The 27,214-nt window shown below is 36.0% G+C and overlaps 1 protein-coding gene across 4 annotated transcripts in view; it reads right to left on the bottom strand.

The window, feature by feature from the left end:
- SCAF11 (SR-related CTD associated factor 11) overlaps positions 1 to 27,214 on the bottom strand; it is a 50,395-nt gene that overhangs the window by 7,007 nt on the left and 16,174 nt on the right. For 3 of the 4 annotated variants that reach the window (XM_027682175.1, XM_027682177.1, XM_027682179.1), the window contains exons 2-12: positions 26,751 to 26,829; positions 25,715 to 25,869; positions 16,301 to 16,378; positions 14,504 to 14,604; positions 13,396 to 13,463; positions 12,699 to 12,754; positions 10,916 to 10,987; positions 10,280 to 10,386; positions 9,259 to 9,348; positions 7,981 to 8,087; positions 1,653 to 4,139 (exon numbers count right to left, since the gene is read on the bottom strand). In XM_027682175.1, coding sequence (XP_027537976.1) covers positions 1,653 to 4,139; positions 7,981 to 8,087; positions 9,259 to 9,348; positions 10,280 to 10,386; positions 10,916 to 10,987; positions 12,699 to 12,754; positions 13,396 to 13,463; positions 14,504 to 14,604; positions 16,301 to 16,378; positions 25,715 to 25,869; positions 26,751 to 26,811 — 3,382 coding nt within the window. In that variant the 5' untranslated portion in view covers positions 26,812 to 26,829. Of the gene's footprint in view, positions 1 to 1,652; positions 4,140 to 7,980; positions 8,088 to 9,258; positions 9,349 to 10,279; positions 10,387 to 10,915; positions 10,988 to 12,698; positions 12,755 to 13,395; positions 13,464 to 14,503; positions 14,605 to 16,300; positions 16,379 to 25,714; positions 25,870 to 26,750; positions 26,830 to 27,214 lie in introns of those variants that run through there. The other variant, XM_027682178.1, reaches the window with a different exon arrangement.

The following is a 27,214-nucleotide window of genomic DNA, read 5'->3' as shown; positions in this document are numbered from 1 at the left end:
CACCAAAGAGCAGGAAGACAACATAAATTATCCAGCTTCTGCAATTGCAGGTTAGTCATACATTATCACATAGGCAATTCTCTGCTCTCCTTTCCCTGATTCACACACACTCACTGTCCATTTCTGGTAATTACAGAAATACTCTGCTGGGATTTTTTTCCACTAAACAAAAAAACATCCTCAACCAATTTAAGAGATGCTAATATTCAGAAAAACTTGTTCAAAACTCCTGTAATGGTACAATAGGCAAAGCCTAGAAGTAAAAATAACCTCTTGGGGTGGCACTTCTTAAATAAATTACTTTAGTATCCCATTCTCTCTTCAATACAAGTCAAAAAGTTAAAATCCAGATACAAGCATCAGGCCTTCCAGAAGTCAAGAAATTAGTTTGGAGAAATGATTGGTGGGCTATAATTCAGACATCCTTCCTGAGAATCCCTTCCTTGAGGAACCCTGTCATCTAATTCACAGGACACGCCCAAATCCTCATTTTTAAAGATCATGGGATAACAGAATCACTGAAGTTGGAAGGGACCTATTAAGATCGCCCAATTCCCTGCTCAAGCAGGGTCAGCAAAAGCAGGTTGCTCAGGAGGACCAGGTCATTCAGAACCATGTCATGATGCCAACCCAGCCTGTCTTATCCAGTTATGAAAGACTGTTAACTATTCTCAGCTGAATTCAGGTTTCAAAAGCAAATAACAGCATGATTGTTCCTGAACTATATGAAAAAGTCTGTAAATCACAAAATGCTTTCAATTACAGGTTTGATAAGTTTTCCCTGCAGCAGACTGAAGGTTGACAACATTGCCTCAAAACTAAGCCACAGATGCAGTTGTCTCTGAGGGAGAAAACTGCTGGCATGTGGGATAAAAATGGACAAAAATGAAAGGCAAAACAAGGGAAAGTGCAAGTGTGGTTGTCTTCAGAAACTGATTTTATAGTTTTTAAATTCAATTCACATCTGTCTTTAAAGATTATTAATGTATCAGGGCATTAATAATCTGTGGATAACTTCTTAGCTATTCAAAATCCATCTCATCTACAGTTAACTCACTTCCTATCAAAAGTTTATTTCTGTCATGGCAGGTACCTTTTAGACATAAAAAACCTTGAAACCTTTAGATTTCTACTGAAGTTTTAGAGGAATTTTACTGCTGCAGTAGAGTAAAAGAACTGGGTTTGCATTTATAAATTTCCCTAGATTTTTTTAAGCATTTACAGAGGACCATGCTTATCAAGGAGCAAGATAAACATCAACACAGAGATTTGTCATCTCTAAAATCTGTTGTGTGGGTTTGCACAGGCAAATTCAAGTCTTCTTGGAAATAATTATCCTTTTTAAAAGTTGTGTAGATGCTAAAAGTAACCATGAAGAGAAAATGCTTTCTCTTCAGCCAAATCCATTTACTTGAGCAGCACTCTTCAGATGCGAAGTCCTTAAACCCAGACTTTAAGAAAAATCAAGAAGCCATCAAAACACAAGAAATCCTCAAACTCTACACCTTAACCCCTCCATATTGCAAAAAGACTATGGATTCACCCCAAATAGTTTTGAAAAACTAATCAGCTCGAGACAGGACCATGTGACTAGGACTTGGCTCAGCTACTGCAGCTGTGACTAAGTTACTACACTTCAAAACCATTAATACCTTGTTCAGGTGTCTCCTCTTCTTGTCTCATTCCCCATCCAGACTGTGGGCTTGATGAATTGCGTCCCCTTCTCAAATAATAATTCTGCACATCAGCAGGTAAAGTCTTTCTTACAGCCCAGCTGGATGCAGATGTCCACCCAGATCTGTCAGCAGGCGTATCGAACGAATAATCTTGTTCATTCTTACGCTTGTAGGGCTGATGTTCTGAGAACCTTGAAGCTTCATTCCCAGGACCATCTGAGTTCCCTGAGAGAGGTTTCCTGTTTTGCCAGTGATTTTCACTCTGGTCTCCATACATGAAACCACCTCGCCCACGCCCACCTCGTCCACGCTGACCTCTCCCTCGATTTGGAATCCAACCTGAACCAAAGTTTTTATTCCAAGATTGTCCTGCATTATCATGCCTGCTGTCTTCCCAATATGGTTTCTCTCTCTCTCTGTTCCTGACTTCAGGACCAGAGTTTATTCTTTCCATTACCCAGTCTGGACAATCATTCTTCTGCTTGTCTGAAGAACACTGAACATCATTGCTTTTTTCTGTACTGTCCTTCTCTCTTTTAAGATTTTCATTCTGTTTCTCTTGATCATCTCTCCTGTATCGATCATTTCTTCTGGGACTCCTCCAGCTGTCATTTGTCCATCTCTCTTTCCATCGAGGTGAATGACTTTCCCTCTCATTTCTAGAGAATGAAGAACCTTTACTTCTTGTCCTAGATCGTGATCTTGACCTAGACCGTGACCTAGACCACCTTCTATTTCTTCTTTCTCTGTCATGGTCTCTTCTTTGACAATCTCTATCACTGCTTCGAGACCTAGATTTTTGCCTTGGAGACGAATCCTTAGTTCTTGACCGAGATGATGATCTTCTGCTTTCCCTGACAGTTTCCCTTTTGGGAGATCGAGATGGTGTTTTTTTCTCATCTCTGAGTGTTTCTCTCCTTGGAGAATAAGATAAGGACCTCCTTCCCTCCCTCACAGTTTCCTTCTTGGGTGATCGTGAGCTCCTGTCTCTGTTCATATCCCTTTTAGGGGATGGTGATTGAGATTTCCTGCCCTCTCTCCTAGGAGACCAAGTTGTCGATGGAGAATGAAACCTAGATCTTCTAGTTCGAGTCTTTTTCTCTTTTTTGAGTTCTGGTTGGCACTCTCTTTCTTGAGGAATAGCTTCATCTTTTTCATCAGAAACTGATGCACAGTTTCCCACATCACACTGTAAGGAATTCACTTCTCCTTGCTCTGTACTTTCAGCTGCTGGTAACTGCTCAATCTGAGGTTCATTCTGGTCACTGCAAAATGAGTCACAATCCATTGCTATCATTTCATTGTTATCTTCACCAAAATGTTTATGTTCAGCGTTTACCTGGGGTGATTCTGAAGTTCCACCCTCTTCACTTTCTGAAATGGCATTCTCTTTTAAGGATTGCTCTGATGTACTGTTCACAGAAATACTGTGTATTAGCATATCTGGTTCTTCATCTTGAAGAGTCTTCAGACTTGAACAGTCTACTACTGGGTTGAGTTCAGTCTCAGAATTAGCTATTTCCATGACTTTGGGATGATCAGACAATTCTCTTCTGGGGCTCTCTGACGACTGATCTTTTCCCAAAGGTTCTAGATGTTCCAACGATTCATTTTCTTGACTAGCTATGGGTTGATCTACTGTTGTCGAAGTTTCTACATTTTCCATTGATTCATTTTGAGGACTACATGATGCCTGATTTACTTTTTCAAAAGTTGTATGGTCACATATGTCATCTTTGGGACTAGCTACTGTTTCTGTTCGTTCAAGAGAATTTTCACAAACGTCTTGATCAGTAAGACCTACTTTTCTTTCAGTAATACCTTTTACTTCAGATTCCTGATTTTCACCTCCTAAAGTTAGTATTGGAGGTTCTTGGACAGAAAAACTTAAATCCACATTGCCTGAATTATCTTCATCTTGGTTGCATTCTCCTGTAGTTTCCTCAATTTCTGCATGTTCACTACAGCTTTCCAATCCATTAGCAGATTCTGTCTCCCCATTATTCTTCTGTGCAAGGCTTGCATTGCTGCTTTCAATATCTGACTGATGGTCTTTATCTACTGTTAGAACTGCTTCAGACTCAGCAACATCATCATCTTCCACAGAGCCACTGGGCGATTTTTCAAAACGTGCAGAACTTCTCAGTTTCTTTTTCACCGCAGATGTTTGTTGTTTAACTGCTCTTTTAGACTTGCGTTTTGGAGGAGCCTTCTCTGGTTCTGAATGAGTTTTATTCAGGGATGGGTTATTGCCGTCAGGGGCGCTGCAAGCAGAACTGCTTGATCGAGGTGAGATCCGAGATTGACTCAGAGTCTCGTTTTTGGTGTTTCGTGCAGACCTTCTTGTAGGAGTAGTATTAACCGATTTCCTCCTACTTCCTCTCGTGCCAGATGAACCAGAAGTTTCCTTTTTCTCTTCTCCTTCTTGGGTACAAGCAACAGCATATCCTTTGCCTAAAGATTCTAATAAAAGCAGAACGCATTAAAGTTTGATAATAACCATTTTTCCAAACAAAGTTAAGAACATAAAAGGGTCTTCTGCAGATTAACAGATATCCTCAAAATAATACAGTTTAAGATTTAGTATGAAATACTGCCACAGCCTTTGGGTTTTTTTTTAAATGCACTCTGATTGTTTTAAAGAACAGAAACAAGAACAAAGTGACACTTCAGGCAACTAAATACAGGTTTCAGGAGCAGTGCCGACTACATGGGCAGTAATGGCATTCACAGTGAAACTGTTATAGATATTGCTGCTAAAAAATAGCATATAATTTGTTAGAAAAGTAATGAATTAACCACACAACATTATTAGCATATGGCAGTTCCTGTCACTCTGTAACACAAGCCTGTTGGCAGTGAAGGTCAATACCACAGAAAGGGACGTTTTTCCACAGCTATCAGTGGATGATCACATGAGAAGCAGTTGATCAGAAGCATCAAGGACAGCACATCCCTCTACAAAATCCAATTTCACACAGTGCAAACTTATTCACGAGTTATATGGGAAACTAGACTTAAACTCTGCCACAAGGCACCTAAAGTGCCTGCAGCACCTAAGGAACTGCATAAGGCATGCAAGTTTTGAGGCAGCCTACAGTGCACCAAAAAAACTAAAGCTGTACCAAGAATGACTAAATCATGCCTAGTGATTTAGCACTGTTGATACTGCATTCATTTATTTCATGCCATTTACAATTTGACAAAAATCTTTGTAGAGAAGCCAATGGTTATATTCACTGCAAAGGAAAAGACCATACTGTTGATACCTATGAAAGCTTATGGTGGACAGCTCAGGAATTAAAGATTAATGAAAAATAAGTAATTATATTTGAATGTAATACTTCAGAACTAAATTAATTTCTTGATATGTCCATTAATTTGTTTCATAGTTTCTGTAGATTTCAGGAAGCATCAAGAATGTGGTGTTTAAATGAATTATTTTTACAGTTTCAATTTCATATGCAAATAGTGGAAACTTGCTAAGAAAGATTAATTAGTATGGATTTTGCAATGAATTTATCACATCATAAACATGTGATTCTGTCTTTATAACATTATTTCCCATGCTTTTGCTGCACTAAAATATTTGTTGGTGTATTCATCAACAGATTATATAAAAGATAGGAATAAGAAAAGTAAGTAACAGCAAAAAAGCTTCTTTCTGCCACTTGCTACTTTATTAGCAGAATAAAAAAATGTATCACTGTATTAAATGCAGACAATAACTTCAGAAAATGAACTCCACAACCACCTTGCTAGCCTTTAAAAGAGCACAGGAATATAATCATATCCTCTGACCTTCCTAGCAAACACACAATAACGTGGGAAAAAAAGCCCAATAACAGTGAATTTGGTTTTACCATGTCTGGTGATCAAATTACCACTTTAAGATAATGAAAACCAACAGCATCAATTGCATAGAAGGTACCATGTACTTAAAAGACAATAACATGATGGTAAAGAACTTCCAAAGGAATTTCAGGTGACCGACACTATTTCAGGTATCTACCGTAACAGTCTCACCAATCATTTTGTGACAAAGTGACTTCACAGTGGTTAACCAGCACTTACTCAGCGACAGGTGGCTGTCTCAGACTAACCACGTCTTCAAACCTATTATAATAGCCAGGAAACCAAGTCAGATGTTACATGTCATTACAAATTTTTAATATCTGTGATGCTTTTCTTCAAGGGGGAAGAAATTGTCTTCAATAATAAAAAAAGCCCAATGGAATATAAACAGAATGTGGGAATCCTGAGAACTAAAAGGCAAGTTATTTTTCTAGCACTTTCCAAGTCTACTTGAGAAGCACAACTGCCTTTTTAGCATTCCTTACCACTTGTTAAATTTTAACAGACAAGCTTCATAAGCTTTGGACTCGGACCAAACACAAGGTCTTTCAGCTCACTTACTACGGGAAATTTTTTAATCACACAGAAGAACTGCATTTTGTCAGCCTAAATCATAATGGTATTCATACATTCACTAATGAATTTTCAGGTCAAATTCATGAAAAAGACTATTTGATGGTAAGAAACGACAAAAACTGCAGCAGCTGCAGGGATGATTCAGGCAGTACAGTTACACGACCATCATCGATATTTGAATGCCTCCTTGTACAACCCTGGAAGCAACTGTCAACTATTACTCTGATGCAAAACTGTACACTTTAGGTGTGACCAAGAGATGAGGGGAGCATGAAAAAAAATAAAATGCTTATGCTGTGATCTTTCAGGCATAATTTAGTAAGAAGCACAAGAACCACTCTGCATCTTTTTTTTGTAAGCATCTATTTCCTTCATTCTCCTGTTCTCCATCTTTTCAGAAAGTCAGTGTCCCAGTTCCTTCATCTCTCATAATTCCTGTAAGAGAAGGCTTTGCTCCCTTCTCCTTTATATATATATATTTGCCATGCATCTCTAACAGTATTTAGGTTAGGTTTCTCCTTGCCATGTCAGTCTTTTACTCAGATGCTATATAAAAACTGAAAGGGGAAATAACATTCACTCAACAGAATGTGACCAAAACCTCAAGAGACATCTTCATATCCACCATCCCCTAGTTTCACTAGGAAATTTTAAGACTCTTAGTTTCTGCATGCTCCTTAATCTGTAGGAAGTCTTAAAGTCAAACCTGAATATGATGTAAAACTCTAGAGTCAACTACTGCAACGTTTTAAGATTGAATCTTAAAATTCAATCTTTGTCCACAGTACAAATATCAAGGTTCTAACCACGACAACTGAGAAAATTCTGTTCTAAATATAAATTTTTAATACTTTTGGTGCATTCTAACAAAAAAGCCTGACTATATGAGTAGAAAGGTGAAGGAAAGTATACAAGAAGTATACTACTAGGTGCAAACTGGTTAAGGATCAGTTACATTGCACTGCCAAACATCAGAGGTCCGAGGAAGTAACCTATCCATTTTTCACTGGGAAATGTGGAGGTGAAATACATACCTTTAAAAAGAATGAAAAATATGAATGAATAAAGCAACTTTTCCACTTAAGTCCTTCCAGCAATTTACTTCCGCACAATTTTTGTAAGCCAAGGGACCCAAATCTGTCCTATGTCTTTGCCTACTAGTCCAGTGAAAGCAGTGTAATTCCCAATTCAAAGAAGGTATTAACTCTAGCCTTAAAAAATAGCTCTCCATTGCTTCCACTTCTTTGAACTTCTGCAGACTGTTGGAAGAGGAACTACGTTCTTACTCAGTATGGAGAGAGAGGCTGTTAAAAGTAACTGGAGGAAGGCAGCTCCTTCCATGTTTTGTCTTCTGCTACTTTCCAGACAGATCTCGGAGCTCTAGTACTTCTGCAAGCTTTTGCCTTGTAGAGCTTGTAGACATACTGAAATAGATCCATACGCTTTGCTGTTTCCTAACTAATGTTCCTCTCTGTCAGGAAATGGTTTGTTCCTCACACTGCACTATATATCACTGAAAATATCAAGCCATTCATAACGCATGAAAATGAGATTTATCCTTGAACAATGGGAAAAGAAAGAAGAGCACAAAAGAAAATAAAGTGTTGAAATTAGAAATGGATTTAAGTTACATACTTATTATTTTAATCTTCTACTCTGTGAAGAAGTTACACCAGTTTTGGGGTGGATGGTTCATGTTCTGTGCTCCAATTTCAGCAATGAACTAGCTGGTTTCAAAACAGTACCAAACTGCACCAGAACAGATTTTTTTCCCCCATTAAGTGTAACTATATGCTCTGTTTAATTTCTGAGAATCATATTTTAACGATACTCCACATGAGCTATAAATAAAACTTACAAAAAAAAAGTTTACCAAAGTTTTCCAAAGGCCTGATATTCGTTGGAAGAATTGTCTCTGCCACTGCAGTAGAAGTGAGAAGAAAGGTCTCGGCTTCAGCTCCATACAACATTAAAGGAACTCTGGAAAAGTAAAAGCAGTAACATTAATTGTTTTAGTTGTTTGCAGGAAGTTTTAGAAACAATGCACAAAATCAAAACATTGGGCAACCAGGCTACTTCCAACTTTATCACAGTTGGAATGAAACGTAAAGCTGACAGTGAACAAAACCTTCAAAACCTTCAAAGCCAGATAGAACAGTAATAGTCTACTCCAAAGCAGTAGGTTATACCACTGGAAATGAATTTCTGAACGCTGATTTAGTACTTCAGCAGAATGGTAGCCTTCTGTGCAGAAAAATGAAAAACAGTTCGTATGACAATTTTTTTTAATACAAACAAAATAAATACATACTTATTCAGACTCCCTCAGCAAACCTTGGGCGAAATCAGTTTAGTTATAGATCTACAATTTTTAAGTCATCACTGAGTTGGAATGAAACTTTCCCTAATGAAAAAGTACATGTAAAATATTTAAATTTATTATTTAAATCTTTAATTATAATTAAAAAACCTCTTTACTTGCTATTTTGTCTTTAGCCTTTATTTTTATGCCAAAAAAACTAAAGAGATACGTAGTGAAATTAAATCATAGACAGAACCAACTTCTTACTGTGTTATTTTAAAATCAGTTATTTTCATGCTTCTGCTTCATATTCATGAAAAAACCCTTAGGGCATGTTTTAACATACATCTGCTTTCTGACAAAAAAAAATTATTTTATATTCTCTGTTTCACTTGACAGAACTCCTGTTAGCTCTGTCTAGATGCATTTGTTATACAGAAAGACGTGACAGAACCAACCCATGAAAGGAGGGTCCAGGGTAGTGTACGGAATCAGAATCAGATTGATGTTAAAGCAAACACAGTCTGATTAGAAATAATGTAAAAAGCACATTGAACATTAACTTCTAAATAGAAAATATATTCAAACTCACAGTTACGTGAAAAAGTGACATATTAAGATGCGCAAATCAGTGGAGTTACTATGCTTGTTATGAGTACCAAAAAAAGTATTAAGACATGCAGAAAACAATCTATTGACCTAAAAATACTAACTGGTAAATACACAAAAATTTAACAAACACTGTTTAGTTTTATGAAAATTATGTTCTATCTAAAAAGCAATTTAAATTAATCAAACTCTAAATTTGAAGTATTAAGATCCTTTGCACTATGAATCCAAAACACTCACCTTTCAACTCTAGCAATCACAGATGAACAGGACAATTCCAGTTCTTGTCTCTTCTGTCTGATCCCTGTATTGACTTCTGTGAGTTCTGCACTGAAAGACAAATTTCATACAAAAAGTTACAAAAAGTAACTTTGTACTATGATGATTTTGTATTTCAGTAATTGGTTCTATCAATGACTTTTTAAATTTAACTGTATTAGAACTTTCCACAGGCATGATTAAACTACACATGGTTATTGCTTAGAGGAAAAACACAGTCACAGTAAACATAAAAGAAGTCCTAAATAAATGAAGCAGATGGAATGAAAAACAGGAGATGAAATGTGTCTTCAGGCAGTTGAAAGACGGAGAAACTTTGCATCCTTGACAATTAATTCTGTTGCATGCATGGCAAAAAGTTTTTGTCTTTTACCAACTGCCAAAAACATATAGACATAGTATTTTTTTTTTGTTAGTCCATATTATCCAAATAATATTCTTCAGACTGCTCTTTTTCTTCCATGCATATAAGTATTAGGCTTAATTAAGTATTAAGTATTTTGCTTAATGCAAAATTGCTTCATGGATTTTAAAGTATTTAAAATCATTTTAAAGAATTCCTCTTGGAATCAAGAAACAACAATAAAGGAGACGGTTTCTGATACAAACCAGGATATTCACTGTTAATTGTTTTGATAACTGCTACTGTAATAACAAGGCTAAGCCTTCCCTATCCAAGGCTTCAATTCAGCAAGGAATTTAAATATAAACTAAAACCAAAACTCCTATTAAATCAAAAAGACTGAAATATTTAAATGTGTGCTTCTGATGCTGAATACATGAGAGAAATTGGAGTGTGCCGTTAACAGTACTCATTTTAAAATATTTGTGTTTATCCTTTAACTGCTCTTCATTAATGAATATAAGCCCTGCCAATCTTCATAATATTTCAAGGCAGTATATACAGGTAGGAACAGAAGGAACTAAGGAATCCACAACACAGTAACCCATCAATTTATATGAAGCACTAGTACACACTAACCAGTCATTCCTACAGCTAAAAAAGGATTCTTCACTGCTATCACTGGCCAGAAGTGTGCTGAAGAAATTAGTTCTGATGCACTCATTCCAGCAGGTCTGTCTTCTGGGCTACAAAAGAAATAAATTATGAATTAAAGACATCCAAAATAAAATAATTAACATTAAATACATGAAGATGCACTGAAATTAAATTATGTCAGTAAGACTTTAGCTCATAAAAAGCAGGCAACATAATAAGTCCATAGTTATATGCGGAGATTTGCAGTTACAGCAAACAAATTTTCTCTATTCAGCCTCTAAATTTTCAACACCTGCTCTTTGCAGATAAACTTTATATTTTATATAGGCTTTCCAAGCAAAATCTTTAATGCTCCATACAGAAGTTACGAATAAATGAGCCTGATCTTTACTACTGCACAATTCCCATTTCTGCTACCTAATGCACCACAGTAAGTACAGCGTTAGCACCTTGAGACCTACACAGCAGTTCACCCAATGTTTTGTTTCAACTAACAAGAAAACCTAACATGGGTAGTTGGGATTCTCCTTTGCCTTCAGGTAGAATTACAAAATTGAAGATTGACTGGTTTGTCTGTTTAATGGGCCCTCCCACAGAGGTACAACACTCAGAACCCACTTTGTCTGCTGTGTGCTGGCACATTGCCTTTTGCATGTGTGCAGTCAACTCTGTTGCTGTGTACTGGGCTGGCTGCAGGGGAAAAAACAAAAATCAAACCCCAACAACAAATGAACAACAATCCTCCAGATACTTTTCTCAGACTACCAGAGTGAAACACTTAACTACACTGACCCATTTCTGCCACAGCACCCAAAGGGTTCATGCCACCTCAAATCTGACTAAAACATTCCTGTTCACTCACTATGACTGGTATTTTAAAACAGGAACTTAGACTCTTGCCATTATTTTTCTTTTTACTGAATGAAAATTAACTTCATAATTGGATATATATAAATATGTGTCTCAACATGCAGTCATTATCCATATGCTGCATCAAACTGGCACAGAGAGTTGCTTTTGCTGAGAACATGCCCTATTTCATCAATGTGCAAATTTTAAGTTTTGCCTAAAAAACTGTTGGGTTTAAGTTTTATTTCAAGAATACTATGAATTTGGAACATTAACATTTCTCCCTCCATCTAAAAAAGCTATCCAGATGTTCTACAAACCTTATGAAGTAGTTGTTTGTACATCAGAGCTTTCTTTTAAATTCTTTTAAATTTTGCATATTTCTTGGATAATTGAGCCCTGTACCTCCTCCTGAAGGATTTTAATGGTTCTCCTTTTGTTTATGCACTTTTTTTTTTGCAGCAAAGTACCATTTGAGATATTAATGCTATTAAATACTTCACAACAAATCAGTGAAACTACATATGAAAGCATTCATATTTAAACCATGAAGTTAAATTAGAGGCTGATCTACCATTAAGCCCTATCTTTCCAGTTCAAACCCTCTAAAAGGTACCTTTAAGTTTACATGGTAAGAGAACCAAAATTTCTAAATATCTGACTTAGAAGGGGAAAACTGGACCTAAAGATATCCCTGAGAACTATGGTGTAATAAGCACCAAATAAAAGTGACAACTCAGCCCCTACACTGCATGAAGCAAGGCAATAGGCAAAGCAGGGACCCAAACACAGTTTTTCCTCCAAATTTTCAGACTTCATGTAAGACAGAATGATAGAGAATGATGGCATTTACACTTCAGAATTAAATTTATGGCCTAAAACTATTTCATGCAAATACATATACTGGTACAACTATGAATAAGAAAGCCTGATCAAAAACTTGTGTCCCAGATATACAAAGTATTTTTGAAAGGAGGGATGGTAGAAATGAAATGAGAGCCTTTAGAGCTCCTTATAACTTTAACATCTTGTGATCCTGTGTTTATAGGCTAAAATTTATGAACTAAACAAGAAACCTGGAAAGACAAACACTCTTGTCAGTAATCTCACATTAAAAAAACCCCAACTTGATGCAAACGATAATGTCCATGTCTTATTCACATAACAAATTACTTAGTTAATTACATCTATGTATTTTCATGTAAATAATGAAAACCTTCATACAGTGGTGTTTGGCTGACAGCTTGTAGCTGAAATCATCTTCCTTTGATGAAGATAGATAAAAACAGGGTTCAGGATCTTACAATGTAACATCCTACTCTAAATGAAAATATTTATCACCACAAACCTAAATTTAATATGAGAAATAAGCTCATATAACCTAACACTATTTTCTAATTACTTCAAGACAAAAAGAGACAAAATAACGAAGTTTGAATCATACTGAAATTAACAAATTATAGAAGTTAACCTTAAAAATAAGCAGAAAGGTAGTCTTAAAAATGCTTTAATGAAAGAAGGCGTTTACAAATGTTTCATTATCAGAACTAACCTTATTTATCTTCCCAGACAAAGCTTTCTTGTTTCGTCTGTCATACAAAATATTACCTGTGTGGAATAAGGAACAAAATTTTGATCTTAACTTTAGAATATTAGCTCTTGATTGTTTGTTAAAATCATTAATGCAATGGGAGGTTAATGAAAATGTATATCTCAAGTACATTTACAATGTTTACATATAAACTGAGTAATATGAAAATGCACACACCTTCACAATAGATTTTTAGATATCAAGCAGTTTTTTCCTCTTGAGATATTTGCTTACTTTCCTAAGTTAAGAACAGACTTAGCAAACAGTACCTATTAAGTAAGCCCCTCAAAATGGCAGCTCCAAAATACAGCTAAGTGCTGCTCGTGTCTGAACTCTCACCAAAAAGCTTCCTGTGAATAAAGCCTAGTCATTAGCTGTTCCCAACTGCTTGATGCAGAAAATGACTTGAGGCTGAAACTAAATCCATTTCACTTGTGACTGAAATTGAAGAGGCAGTTTTCCAGTAAAATAAGAACATGAGTTTCACATACAGCAATTCTGTTCTAAAAGTTGCACGCTTCTATTACTAGGTACTTGGGTTTTATATACAAATGTAAGCAATTAAAAAAAATTAAATTGGTGCATCAAGAAAAGAAATTCTAGAGTTCCTTAATAAAACACAGCAATTCTAGCAAATGGAAGACAAACACCAACTTACTGTATTTTTTCTTCACAACTTTGCTTAATTTTGCTGCTAATAGCCCTCTGTTTGGACATACAGTTCTTCTGCAGAATCAACATAAGATATTACAAAAGTTATTTCTGGGCATATTTAAGCTAACACTTCAAACACCCAAACAAAATCTGCTCCTATTTTATGAAATTTTTATTTTGTGCACATAAACCAAGTTCTAACTGCTATTAAAACCTGAACTTGCATGATGAATATCATCTTCCATATATGAAAAGCTACAGTGCTTCAAAAATCTTACAGATAGAAAAAAAACAACCCTATTTACACAAAAGTTAATATCGTGTATTAAATCTGAATGCTCAATTTTGCTTGATTTCATGGCAACATGTGAAAGACGTTATAACCTGCTTCCCTAAATACTTTTAAGAATACCAAAATCAATGATGATTCATAATGGTGAATTTTATTTATTTTCTTTTCTGTAGCGAAGTCTGCTTCACATTAAATCTCGAGAACATTGTATATTTCATCCATTCCAATAAAGACTGACATTAGATTAGCACTATTTAGTGAAATTCAGCTGTATAATCCTGAGCTTCCCCTTATACAATGCAGCAAATGTGATAAGATTCTCACAAATGTGATAAGATTCTCAGAACAGAAATGTTATTTCCACTGTTCCCTCTCAAACCCACTAGAATAAAATTAGTTCTTGATTACAACTGTTTTACAGTTGTAGAGGAATACTAGCAAGGCTTATGATAACATGAAAGAAAAAGCGATATTTGTTTAAATAAACAAAGAAAAATACTTATAATGTTAAAATGTGATCTAGCCATAAAATATTATTTCAAATAAATATGAAATTTGTCAGAATTGCTTGAAAAATGCAACTTTCACAGAGCTCAATGCAAGAAATACATTGCCCTTTACTTGTTGCTTGCTATTTGAAGTATTCAGGTGGGAATTATAGCTATGATAAAAGTAAAGCTCAACTACCACTGATGAAAATTAAGCTATTTTAAAATAAAACTAATTTTAAAAAATTTTGAGGCTGTATATTTTAAACCAGGTTATTTTATACATTTTGAATATTCCAATTCAAATTCTTGAAACTACATGGATGACCAACCTCACAAAACTTCTCATCTTCATATGGCTATAAGTTTCCTTATTGCAGGCACAGGTTTCTTCTTCTTCTTCCTTCCTCCTTTGCTGTTTTTTAACCTGAACCTGTATTGTAAAATAAAGTCAATCCAATCTAAAATCTCACTATACATGGGCTTTAAATTCACTCAAAGACTCTTCCAGTCTACACAGAAAATAAGCTCAAACAGAAGGACTAGAAACCATTTCAAATCTTACTATTTTGATTTCACAGTTTGGAGACTCTTTTTTTCATTTGTTTTTCATGAAATGGAAAAACCCCTACATCTTGATACATTATTGCCAATGCCTGGAGACACATACTAATTTCACAAAACCAAAAAAATCCATTCAGACTACCATGGCAAGCGTCCCAAAGCTATTCACTATCTTTCAATGAGAATCCGTAAGCTAAGTTTTTTAAACTAAGTTCATTGCTCAGAAGACACAGGGAAAATGCTGAACTACCACTCAACTTCACAGCTTTCTCATAATTAAAACACATCGAATTCTCCTCTAGAGTAAAATAACTTCTGGATTTTATACAATATTGGAGTTCCACACCTTAAAAATTCTAAGAAAGCAATACAATTTTTATTTCATACTATGAAGTTCCTTCAGTGGCTACACTGCAATTGTTTCCACTAGATACTTGGTATTTCCTCATTCCCAAAACTTGGCTTTTTACGCAACTCCTTAAGTTACTAGCATTCTAATTCTGAATATCACAAAGGGAAAGCTGCCAACGTCCTGATAGCGCTGCTGCTGATGCTGACCACTGTGTCTGCATTTCTGGGTACACATTCCATCTACCCCTATTGCTCTGCTGGCTCTTTTTCAGAGCAGGACCTTTCTTCTCTGCTCACCTGTTTAAACTGCAGTTCTACAAACAGAGAACCTTTCAAACTATGTTTTGATACAGCCTTTGCACTCTTCCAAATGTAAACTTCAGTTTACCCTATTTCAGCTGCTTCCTTGATTCTTTAGAAACAAAGATAAAATATTCAAACATGGTTTTCTATGAGAAGGAAGCATCTGATTGTGATTGCCAGGATGGTGCCTTTACAGGTGACTACCTGGACCTCGAGAAGCACAAGAAATGGGTAGCAGGAGCCTGTTTTCTAAACATCACAAAATGCAAAACCAGCAGCTTATGAACTACTTATAACCATAATTTCACCACAAAATTGCAAAATTGTACACAGAATTAGCAGCATCTTTATATATATATTTTCAAGATCATCTATTAGAAGTTTTATTTTGCTACTTGATGAACTACTCTTCATATCAGTTTTATTCAGAAGAATTGAAAGCTGAAAAAAATTCAGATATTTAGGTCAAACAAGGCTCAGCATTAATTGATTCCTCTTGCCTTCATGTGATTTTGTCTGGGAACTGGAGGCTGTGAACATAGAAGATTCACCTCAGCTAAAAAAGAAGGCAGTATTGCACAATAATTGATATAGCATTTGCTTACAAAACCTAGTTTAAAAAACACTTTGAGACCAATTACTAAACTTTTATTCTTGGACATATCAGGAAGGCTCAAAGGTACTAGAAAGTAGCAACAGCAGCTTTATGATTGTTATTACTACTGTAAACACTTGCTTTGAAAAAATAGTTAAGAATAATCCCTAGCTTCAAATATGTAACAGAAGCATTAAAACAACAATTATTTTGTTATGAAAGCCTATTTAACACAAGACATATGAATAAAAGGCTTCAGCATAACTCTGATGCTCCTATAACTGAAGTTGTTTCAGAAAATAAGTCCAGAACGTACCTTTATCTGTTTGTCTAATGCATCCAGCCTGCACACTGCTTGAAATGGTCTGCGATCGATAGGACATGAAGCCTGTGTCTGAAAAATTATTTTTGTAATTACAAAATTTGTAACTAAGAGAAGTCTTACTTTTCTATACTTATATTTGCTATTATAGTGGCTTACAGAAGCACATAAAATCATAACTTGTTCACAGTAAGAATGCATTTGAACATTTAATCCATACACTCAGTATTTTGTTTCATATAAGTAGCTTGCTCCTTGGGGAAAAATCTAAAGGAAACAAGAATGTAACGAGAAGTTGTGTTCAAAAAAAGGAAAGTATTTTACATCAAGCTACCTACATTTTTTCATTTTTTAATGCTTTTTAGGTAACCAATTTTATACCAATACGTGTCCTGATTTTGGCTGGGACAGAATAAATTTTTAATTTGTAGCTGCTACAGTGCTTTGGATTCAATATAAGATTAATGTTGATAACACATTGAAAAGCATGACTTCGTTTCTTACTGTTCTTAAGTTTATTTTCTTAATTTTATTTTCAACTGAAAGTGTGTTGGGTTGTGTATCCCCCAAAACACAAAACTGGTAAGGTTAAAAGCAAACAGGGCAACACCTTCCCTCATCTTGCTTATCTATTTGACCATACCGTATCTCTTTTTTTGCAGTCAGAGAAGACAACAGATCCCAACGTGTAACACAACTACAGTTTTACAAATAATTTTGCAAGAAAAGGGAACTGAAGGCTATTTTACCCTACAGTTTGATGGAAACAGAGATTTATTGTTTTTCCCTTATCACCTAAATGCGCTTTTATTGAGGCCACACTACATCAGATAACACACAAACACAGAAAACAATAAAACATTATTAACCGTGGAATAGGGAAGCTTCAACTGAAGCTCCACCCAACTGGATCACGTAGGGAATCAGCTTTCAGAAAAATCCATATTGGGTATGATTTTTTCCTGTGAGAGAACTGTTTATTCATTTTAATTCCAGACGTGTTTGGTGGGGGGGTGGTTCTTTGTTGGTTTTTGTTGTCATTATTACACCTTTTTATTTATTACCCCCCTTAATTCCACTGGCCTTCAGAGGCTCAGTTCAAAACACTTCTAAAACAAAGAAAAAAACCCAAAACACACAGCCAGCCTCCAGCCCCAATTCACTCGCTGAACAAGAACCACTATATGAATTGTATGCCCTTAAGAGGCACATATCTGCACTTCAGAGAGCTATTCAGCATTTTTATTTATGCAAGCAAGATGAAGTATTAGAATTGCACAAGCAGCTGTGAGAAACCTGTACAGGAACTCTGCCCTGAAATTCAGTGGTGAACTGCAGTCTTGTCATTTCATCAGGGCTTCTAATTTTCCAGTTAATTCTATTCTTTTCTCAATTTCAAACAGTGCTCAACTTCTTTTTCACCTACTAGCCCCCAAACATCAAGCAGTCAGGAAGTTTCTGAGCTTCTGATTTCAAATGAAGTAGACAGAACCAAATTAGACTGATTTAAAAAAACAAAACAAAACAAAACATCACACAAACCAAAAAAAGACTCCAGGAGTAGTTTCATGAACAAGTTGTTGAACAAGAACATAAGTCAAAGCCATTACCTATCCTTTAGATGCTCTGACATTTTATGCTAACTAAGCGCCTTCCTTTTTGGGGAATACCATTGCTCTTTGCAATATCATGGCCCTGGCTAAGAAAAGCATATTGGGTTATTAAGACACTTCCCTAAGGACTCAAGATCATGAAGACAGTTTTTGTCCTGTAGTCAAGGGAAACCTAACTCACAGTAACATAGCAGTGCAGTATTGTTCAGCTGGGATATTTGATAACATGCAATGCACCGTAGCTGCTGAATCAGCTGCAAACTTCAAGGTACATACTTTGATTTTTAGATATACTAGCCTGCAAAAAAAAGGTAGGAGGAAGTTAATTTGCTTAGCCATTTTCATGCTCATTTCAGGATTTACCTCAGCTGAAAAGTTTATCCAAGAATACAATCTCTTTCTACAATGAATTTACACATGAATGTCAAGTTGTGTTCCCAAGTTTAAGACACAGTAATTTAGGTTTATTCATTGCAATGAAGCATCACAGAATACTAAGTGTTACTAGCAGCAATCCAAATAACAAGTGTTTTTGCTCCACCAGAAAAATGTTCAATGTTCAGTTTTTCTGGACAAATGTTTAACAACTAAATACAGTTATATACAGTAGTGGAAAGTGAGGAGACATTTTGGAAGAGTCAAAACCTACCATTAGGTTCAGATATATTCAGAAACATCACACGCTCTTTCCACTCCTACTCAATTGCTTTTTATAGCCTTAGCATTATCTGTAAGTTCGCAACATTATCACAAAGAAATTCTAGTAAACTCAGGACACTTGCATGTGCACCCTCAGGCTCCTCAGCAGAGTACAATTGTCGGGTACCCCACGGAAAACTAAAGATTTCTTCTGTCTAAACATGCATTAGCTCTCACCTGTCTGCTAACAAATAAAAACCAGCCTTTTAAATGGAAAAAAACCAAACCAAACTTCCCTGTTCCATTTTCCCAACAGCAAGACGGATTTGTATTGCCACAGACAGGAGTAAAGGTAAAGAAAGTTAACTACATTTATTACAAGAAGCAATTATGAGGAGTGGTGGCCTTTTACTCATCTCTCATCTTTTTTGAGAACCTGGTTCGGTAACAAAGGTGTTGAGCCTTCTTCATAAAAGGCAAGTTAGCAATTCCTCTCTTCTGAGGCTTCTCCTCTTTAGGTAGTATCCTAAGTAACACTGAATGTAGACTGTCCTTTTTGGGGAAAACATTTAAAACAATAAAAAAACCACTGAGATGGAACTAGTCCAAGGAGCAACTATCACTTTTATTATGCACAAGGGAGAAAAGATGTGAAATGTGTCACAATCTCAGAAGAACCACAGCTTCGTGCATAGCTTTAAAAATCAGAACATTTAATGTAATGTAATCAACAATATCTTTAGAACCTCACAGCTGGTATTTGTGACTTGCTTTGCTTTTCTTACCAACAGTTCTTTTCTTGGAAAAATAGTAGCTCAGCACACTTCAAAATGTCTTTAACTGTTTACTCTCTCTATGAAACTACTCAGTTTTCATGTTAAAACTGATCACTCCGTAGTGATTTCATCTATCCTGTGATATCTGGAGAATTCACTAGATAAAATATTTAAACGTTCACAAAAATCTGCAAGCCCTGAAAAGCTATCCATGAGCATGTGTGTGTTTGTTCCTAAGTTTTCAAAAAAATAATTTCAAAGTATTTTATTTGGTTTTTATGGCCTTCTAGAAAAAAAAAATCTTCCTTTAGCTCCACAGGCATAACTTAATTTCAATATTCCTGTAACTGCTTCAGCATAACAAAACTGTGATCTCTAAACTCAAGGAGTAATTGTCCCTTACTTTAACTGCATCACTTCAAACAGCATTCGAGCAAAGTAAAGAAGGCAAAAGCAGTTACTATATTCCAGCTGGGAATTTTCAGTAACATAAAATAACTTTGGCAGATATGCCCATTTCATCAAGCTCCATGTTATGAGGTAACAAGATGCAAGTATGGAATTCAAGTTGCTGCAGTAAATCCTCCCCCTAATTTTTTTTTCTTCTTCAAGTGGCCCACAATAAAGTGTTCATCAACTACTGTATTGAAAAGCTGATCCAAAAAGTAATATGATTCTGCACTCTTACTGCTTTTTTATTAGTTAACCTGTTGAACAACACAAACAATACCAGATTCTCATAACTAAATTCAGGCTTAAAGGTGAGGTTTAACTGTAAAAGGAATGTCTGTATATTTCACTCTATCTCACAAAAAAAGTAAAATGCCCACAATTCCAACTTCAGTGAAAAGGGAGACCACTACACCACATGTAGTGACAAGCACCTCTCCACATTTTGATGAAAGAAAGGGAAGAAGACATTAAAAAATGCACTGTTTTCAAGAAGCATGCAAAAACCTCGAGATAACTTTTTTCCAGTCTACTTTTAAAAAGCAAGTACATTTAAAGGTTTTGTAGTTATGCTTTAGGAAAGCCCTATTTCTGACAAGAGTTTTTTTTTCTGGGAGGGAGCAGAATATCATTCATGGATAGTAAAGATACAGAGTGTATAAGAATAGGTTACTGTCTTAACACCTCGCCAGCAGACTATGTAGTTATAAGTCTAAACAGCTCTCTTCTCTCTACCTACATCACATAGTTGGCTAGCTCTTAAGTTCCAATTCAAAACTGCCATAAAGTGTTGACAAGTTCCATGTCACTGTATTGACACATTGGCACTACTGGAAGAACTGAAGTCAAACTAAAAAACACTCATACAGACTATTGCACTGAAAGAATTTGATTAATACAGTTTTTCTGTACATCACTTCTCAGATGCACTGTCTGTGTATATATCACCTTGGATACACTTGAACAATAAGGTTTTTTCCATTGCTATTGTTGGTTTTTTAGGTTGTGTTTCTTTGAACACAATGTATGTTTAGTTCATTAATGTTTAGTTCATTAATCTGCACTGCACATCACTGCGGAGATTGTTGCCACATAAGCTCTTTCCTTCCTATATCCTTTAGGACAGAAGGAATTCAGATCAGAAAGAATACACTTTAAGAATTCCAGTTATCATACAGGTAAACTTTCCTTACCCTCAGAAAAATACACATGTGCAGTAGTGTACTCCATCAATAATCCAGACCTTGTACTTGCACAAAGGCAATGACTACTCTAACAACAGAACATCAAAGTCTAAGAACAGATCATCTAATAACAGCTGCTAGAAACTTAATGCAAGGCAGCTCTTTGTGCCAACTGTTTAGTTTTATTTAGTCAACCACTTATACTTTATAGGGCCTACCTGAATATGCTCCAATACTTTGGAGAATTCATGGCTGTACATACTCCACTTTCAAATCCTCCAGATGAGGAAAAATGAGTGAGTGAAACCAGGACCAGAGCATGAGAGAAATAAGCTTGGTAGGTGAGGATCACTGAAATCAATGTCTCTTACACAAACATTGTAATAATGCAGACAACACACTGAATTTGTACTTTTAACACTCTTCTGTCATGATGGTTCATAAGAAGAATTAACAGAGAAGCAAGGATAGAAATCTCCAGCACATTTATTAGCACTCTGAAGAACAGAATGGAAGTTAAAAAGCCTACAGAAAAGTAGAAGTTTACTGTCTCTACTTTAACACTGTTTTCTTTGAATAGAATACAAAACAAAAGTAGAGAGTTTTCATCTAATGCATACAGGCAAGATACTATTGTGGCTAAAACAATTTTCTTAGATGAGCTGGTTTTAGCTACTTTGTGCATTTTTGCCATAGACGCTTAATTAACTTCCCTTTGCATTAGCGTTACCTGAAACCTTTCAGAACCAATTATTATAATCTAGAACATACGTGCTTACCCATTGAAATACAAGTTTATCAGAAAACAAGAAAGTTCAAAAATTTAGTTTTAACCCAACTAGTTTTAATCTACTCGTGATATTACAGACAAGAGAAACACATTAATGTTATTATTTCCCTTGGTGTAAAACAACTGTATCCATGGTTTTTGAAGACTCCAGACAGGGGATTTTTGTTGTTGATTTCCTCCTCCTCCTCATTTTTTCTACACACAGAAATAGCCAAAGCTTCCTCTCTGGTACGTGGGCAGAACAATTTTATCATGTACATGTTCTTTATACTGAAAGCAACTCTTCACTTACACTGTCCTTCCACTTTCCCACTGAAGGGCGTGCCCAATAACCTCAGCTCCAGATTCAGTGCCTTTTACTTTTTATGATCTTCTAACATAGCCACACTAAAATACAAAATACAAAAATACAAAGCCTCAAAGAGGCCAATGCGAGATATGCCCGTTGGCTGCGGTTAACCAACAGGGTGAAGGGTGGAGATGAGCTTTGGTTAGGTCACCTTTTCTAGGCCCCTCTCCATGTGGAGCAAGCAGCGCTCTCCTTGAAAAAGGCTGCTTGGTCCTTCAGGATGCTGCTGAAAGAGACTGTCATCTCCGGGGTCAGACTCAGGGAACCAATATCCTGAACCGCCTGCATGCAGGGTCGGGTCTGTGGCTTCCAGTGCACCTTTCACCTGCCGTTTCGTCCCTCGCCTGTCGCTACAGGGCTTTACAAATGTGGGTATAACCTTCAGGCCTGCGCAATGGATTTTTTAGGTGAGACGCAGCATGCGCAGAACTGGACCCACCCTTTAATCCTAGCGTTCATCTGCCAGGGCCTAGCGAGCTTGGACGGTGGCAGCGAGGTCCTCAGGACGTAGGTTTAATTAGAGTATCCTTCTCTTAGATGGATGGCCTTACAGGGCTAAGCGAGCTCCATCTGCCCGGGTTTGGAATTAAGAGTTGTCCTTCTCCTAGGATGACTGCCAGAAGACTAGTGAGCCCATCCTGCCCATGGACATATTTTACCACAGGACTTCTCTCGCACTGCCCACCCTCCAAGCAGGACTGCCCTGTCCGCCCTCCCACCCATCTGGGGTCCCCATGGCCCACTGGACCCCCTCCCACTCCCCCAAATTGGACTGGAAAGGCACACAATGTGACAGTCTAATCGCATAGGAGAGATTAATAGTAGAGGCAACTGAGTTTAGTGCACAGCAATACTCTCAGGTGGCACAATTAACTAGAGTAAACATAGCCAAAGAGAGCAGAACAATTCAAGGGGCATTTTAAAAAGTTAATCTGAAGACAAGTTTCTTAGTGGGGATTCTTGGTCTGCCCCTCACTTTTCTTTAGGCAGTTAGACACATTTTCTCAAAGGGAAAGAAATACAGCCCTGAACTGTATTGCTACTTAATTCTGAAACTAAATCCATCAGGATCTAATACAGTAGACCTGTTAAGTGGCAAATTTTTTATCCCTTTTTAGCCTGTCATGGAATAAGGGTCATTTTTATATATTGCTTTTAAGTGCACGTGTATCTACACTCTCTCACCTTAAAAAGTAAGATCTTCAAAGTGTTACGGTTGCTGCCTGCAGACTGAAGATATGCTGCTACTGGACACCTGACTGCAGTTGCAATGTGGAAAATCTTCTGTAGATTGAAGAGGGAGCAGAATGGTAAACAAACTCTTACCATCTGTCTAAACTACTCTGGTTTTGATTAGAGTCTAAACAGTTACACACAAAAGCCATAAACCCTCAGAAGAACGATGATTATGTACAATTTGAAAACAACAGTTTAAAGAAGTAGTTTCTCCTGTTATATTCCTGTTATATTTTGAAGTCCAGATCCAACACAGAAAAATAGAGGAAACATCCAACTTGAACACAGCCTTTAAGTGTATGGAGGACAACTGCAGATATACAAAAGAACATGTTGATTGATGTGAACATTAGCCTCTTTTTTATTTATTTCATTCAATAATCTTATTCTCAATTTTCTTATTCTCCAGCACTTAGACAGGAAAACAGTGTTTCTAAAACCAATTTATTTATACCCAATAAAAATACTTAATCTTTAGAATTTGTAGCACACTTTTAAACAGCAGATAATTTTTATATCTTAATTACTCAGAGTGACTTAAATTTGACTACTTGTCAATTATTTAGTTATGATCAATCAAGAACCACCAGAGGAAGCTAAACTTTATGCAACACTTCTCAAAAAAGAACACAAACATTTCGTTACTAAATATTAATAGCAGAAAAAAGCACATGGCATGAGCATGCTTTTAACAGCCACATGCTTATGTTTCTATCATTTCCATCTATAAAACCTCATCTGCTTCTCACAGCTGAAGCTTCTGAACATCTGTCATCCAGTTTTCAACACTTCTTTTGCCCCTTTACTTTTAATTAAAACTACCAGATTAGGCAATGGAGTTCCATGAACTCAACAGGCCCCACTGTCAAGTAACCTCAGAAGAGGAAGCCTGGCAGGTTTTACTTATCAGACATCACTAATGAAAAGCAGCAGCAGCCTTATGTAGATTTAGAAGTGCCCCCACACCATTTTTATGGCATCACATCTACTTTACCTGTCAACTCCTAGGAGCAGTTGCTTTTATTCTACTTGGATAGCACTTCTGGCACAAAAAATAAACTGACAAGACAAGAAAAATGTCATTCATCTGCCTCTTCAGAACAAGAAACTTCTCTTCCGCATTGGGCTTAATGACAACGTGAACAAACTCAAATCCAGCAGGAAGCTGTCCATGCACTGTACTGCTTCCCTGTGCGTGTCACTATTTAGTGCCTTTCAGCTGTCATTATAGCAACACGCTAAGGAAGTCAGGGTAAAATTGTGTATGAGAAGTTCCTGTTCCCTCATAAATAAAATGACTGCAGTGAATCAATTGCAAAATATGGCGACAGGAAACTTTGTTTATCATCTGGTTTGTGAATCTAAAGCAAGTTTCATATAATAACCTTTTTTTTACTACTCTGAAGTTCATATAAATTCCTCAGAAAGTTATTTATGTTACTGTCTGCCTTCAGGAACAAATAACACAAGAATTAAGGTTAAAAATATAGCAAGTAAAAAAAACCCCACACAATAAATAAGCATATTGCATATATACGTACATACAAGTGATACCAACTTTCTAAAGGATATACTGCAACCAAAATCATAATTTACTTCAAAAGAAAGATACTGCAAAGAAACCAAGCAGTGGTCTCTACTAAAATGAGCAACAAATTCAAGTGAGTGGAAGCAGGACAAAAAGCAGCAACCTCCTGCAGTAAAAAGTAATACTAATTTGGTGTTTTATACTGACAATTGAAAAAGTTACAGGACAGTAAACACACCAGACTTAATGCAATGATTGCATAAAGTATGTGAGGGAAAAGGGACTAAACAGAACAAGATCATAAAGGATTTGTTCAAGTAATTTTTCTTTAAAGTTCCAGAACTATCAACAAAGTTATTGACATAGAACAAACAACAGATATAATTAAAATGAATTTTTTTATTCAGAATAGCACTAAGCCTTTGAGATGAAAACTAAGGTTTTATCAGACTCATTCTGTAGACTAACATGAGCGCATATTGGTCTCAGCCCTAAGAGTTGACACTATGACAAACAGCATAAGGGATAACACAAAGTACGATTAAGCGAATAACACTGCAATATTACAGCATGTACATAATACTGTCTAATCTTCCAAACAGCCAATACCAATTTGTTTACTGATCCCTCATCTCTAGCAACCATTACTAAGTCAGATTTTCCAGTGAAAGAAAACACTTTATTGCACTAAGGAGAAAGTTTTCTACAATCTGTTTATAAACTGGTCATTGAAACACTTCTGTGGAAAGTCAGAATCCGCAACTTTCTTAAAAAATATCTGTAGGTATTAAATGCAATAGATTTCACTGAAAAATAAAGACACACCTTGGTGCTCAGTCTTACCTCAGCCCACTTAAGAATACAAGCCATGCAGAAGGTATGACTGCAGTTCTCAGGAAAACCAATCTCTTGCTCTAGAAGGCAGTTCAGACAGATGGGGCACGTGCTGCCATCACACAACAAAGCAGAACAGGAACAGCTTTCTTCGTTTTCTTCACCTGGTATTATTAATGCTAACACTTAGAATTTTTGACAGTTTTTGAAAAAAGTCCTTCTAGATTTGAGTAATAAGGCAGTAAAGAGATACAATTTTTCTGCAGTTACAAGCAAGGCAAGTTTTCAGGTCTAATGCAGTGAAGAAGCTGGCCAGAGGAGCAGCTGAATTTTTCAGGTGAAAAATTTCACCTGAACATTTCAGGTGAAAAAAGCTATACAATGTATTTCATAGACTACTGTGCTAGTATTTGCCATTAAAAGGAAGGAAAGTTAGCTCTAGTGCTATTTCAATAAAGAAAGCACCACAGTGTTTCCTACTGACCATGTAGTCATTCAGACATAGTTTTCCTGAGTTATTCCTCCTTCTGTGTTTGCACTCTCTCCATGAAATAAATTAGACCAGCATATTCTATATGCATTATCTTATATACACATGGTTTACCTTAATTTTAGTTTTCCTGTCATAGAATTATTTTAATTTGAATATCCTCAAATATTTACCTAATCATGTACATTAAATAAAAAATGTACATTAAATAAAAAATGCGACTGATTTTGTTAAAGTTAGAAAGTGTTTTCAGAATACAAAAATGCATGAACTCTTCTTCAAGGGATTTTACTCTAAATTATTTTCTCTGAATAACAATTGTTATCACCATTTTTGTTTTGCTACTAGAATTCAGCAAGTAAAAAAAAGAGAAGAGACAGGAAATAATATGGGGACCCCACAGGACAATGAAAAATATTATGAGACAGTGGTTATGTTTATAGAACTTCTTTCAAAACAAGCAGCATACTAACTGAGAGTGCAAATGTAAAATTTGACCTTCACAGCTTGAACCTGAACAATATACTTCAATATGTTCGCACACACAGACTTTACCTTCCATGCCTTCATGCCTCTTATCCTCAGTATCTTGAATACATTGCTTTCTGTTCTTCATCTTCTTATAAAATGTAGTCTGGAAAATACAGAAACAGTTTACACAGTTACTTCAGATTGCAACTTGATAATAAAAAATTTAATGAGTGCTCTCCATTTCATTATACCTTTGTAGAGTAGGAACACATGACATTTAAAGTTAGAGATCATTTACAATCTGTTTGCTATTTATGAGTATCATTACTGCTGTATAGCAACTGATGCTTCCAACTTCAAAATTTGCTTTTGTTCAACAAATGCAAAGTTTTTGCAATGTTTTAAGACCACTACTAGTGCTTTTATTTTAAAAAATTAAATGTATCACTAAGTTTTTATGCAAATCACCCCTTGCAACGCTGCAGTAACTAAAATCTGCAAATTGTTGCAAATGGTTAAAGCAACAAAATTAAACACACAAGCACCAG

The sequence above is a fragment of the Neopelma chrysocephalum genome, unplaced genomic scaffold, assembly GCF_003984885.1.
Source record: "Neopelma chrysocephalum unplaced genomic scaffold, ASM398488v2 Primary Assembly neopelma1_62, whole genome shotgun sequence".
NCBI classification, from domain to species: Eukaryota; Metazoa; Chordata; class Aves; order Passeriformes; family Pipridae; genus Neopelma; species Neopelma chrysocephalum.
This window is presented reverse-complemented; position numbering and strand designations above follow the sequence as displayed.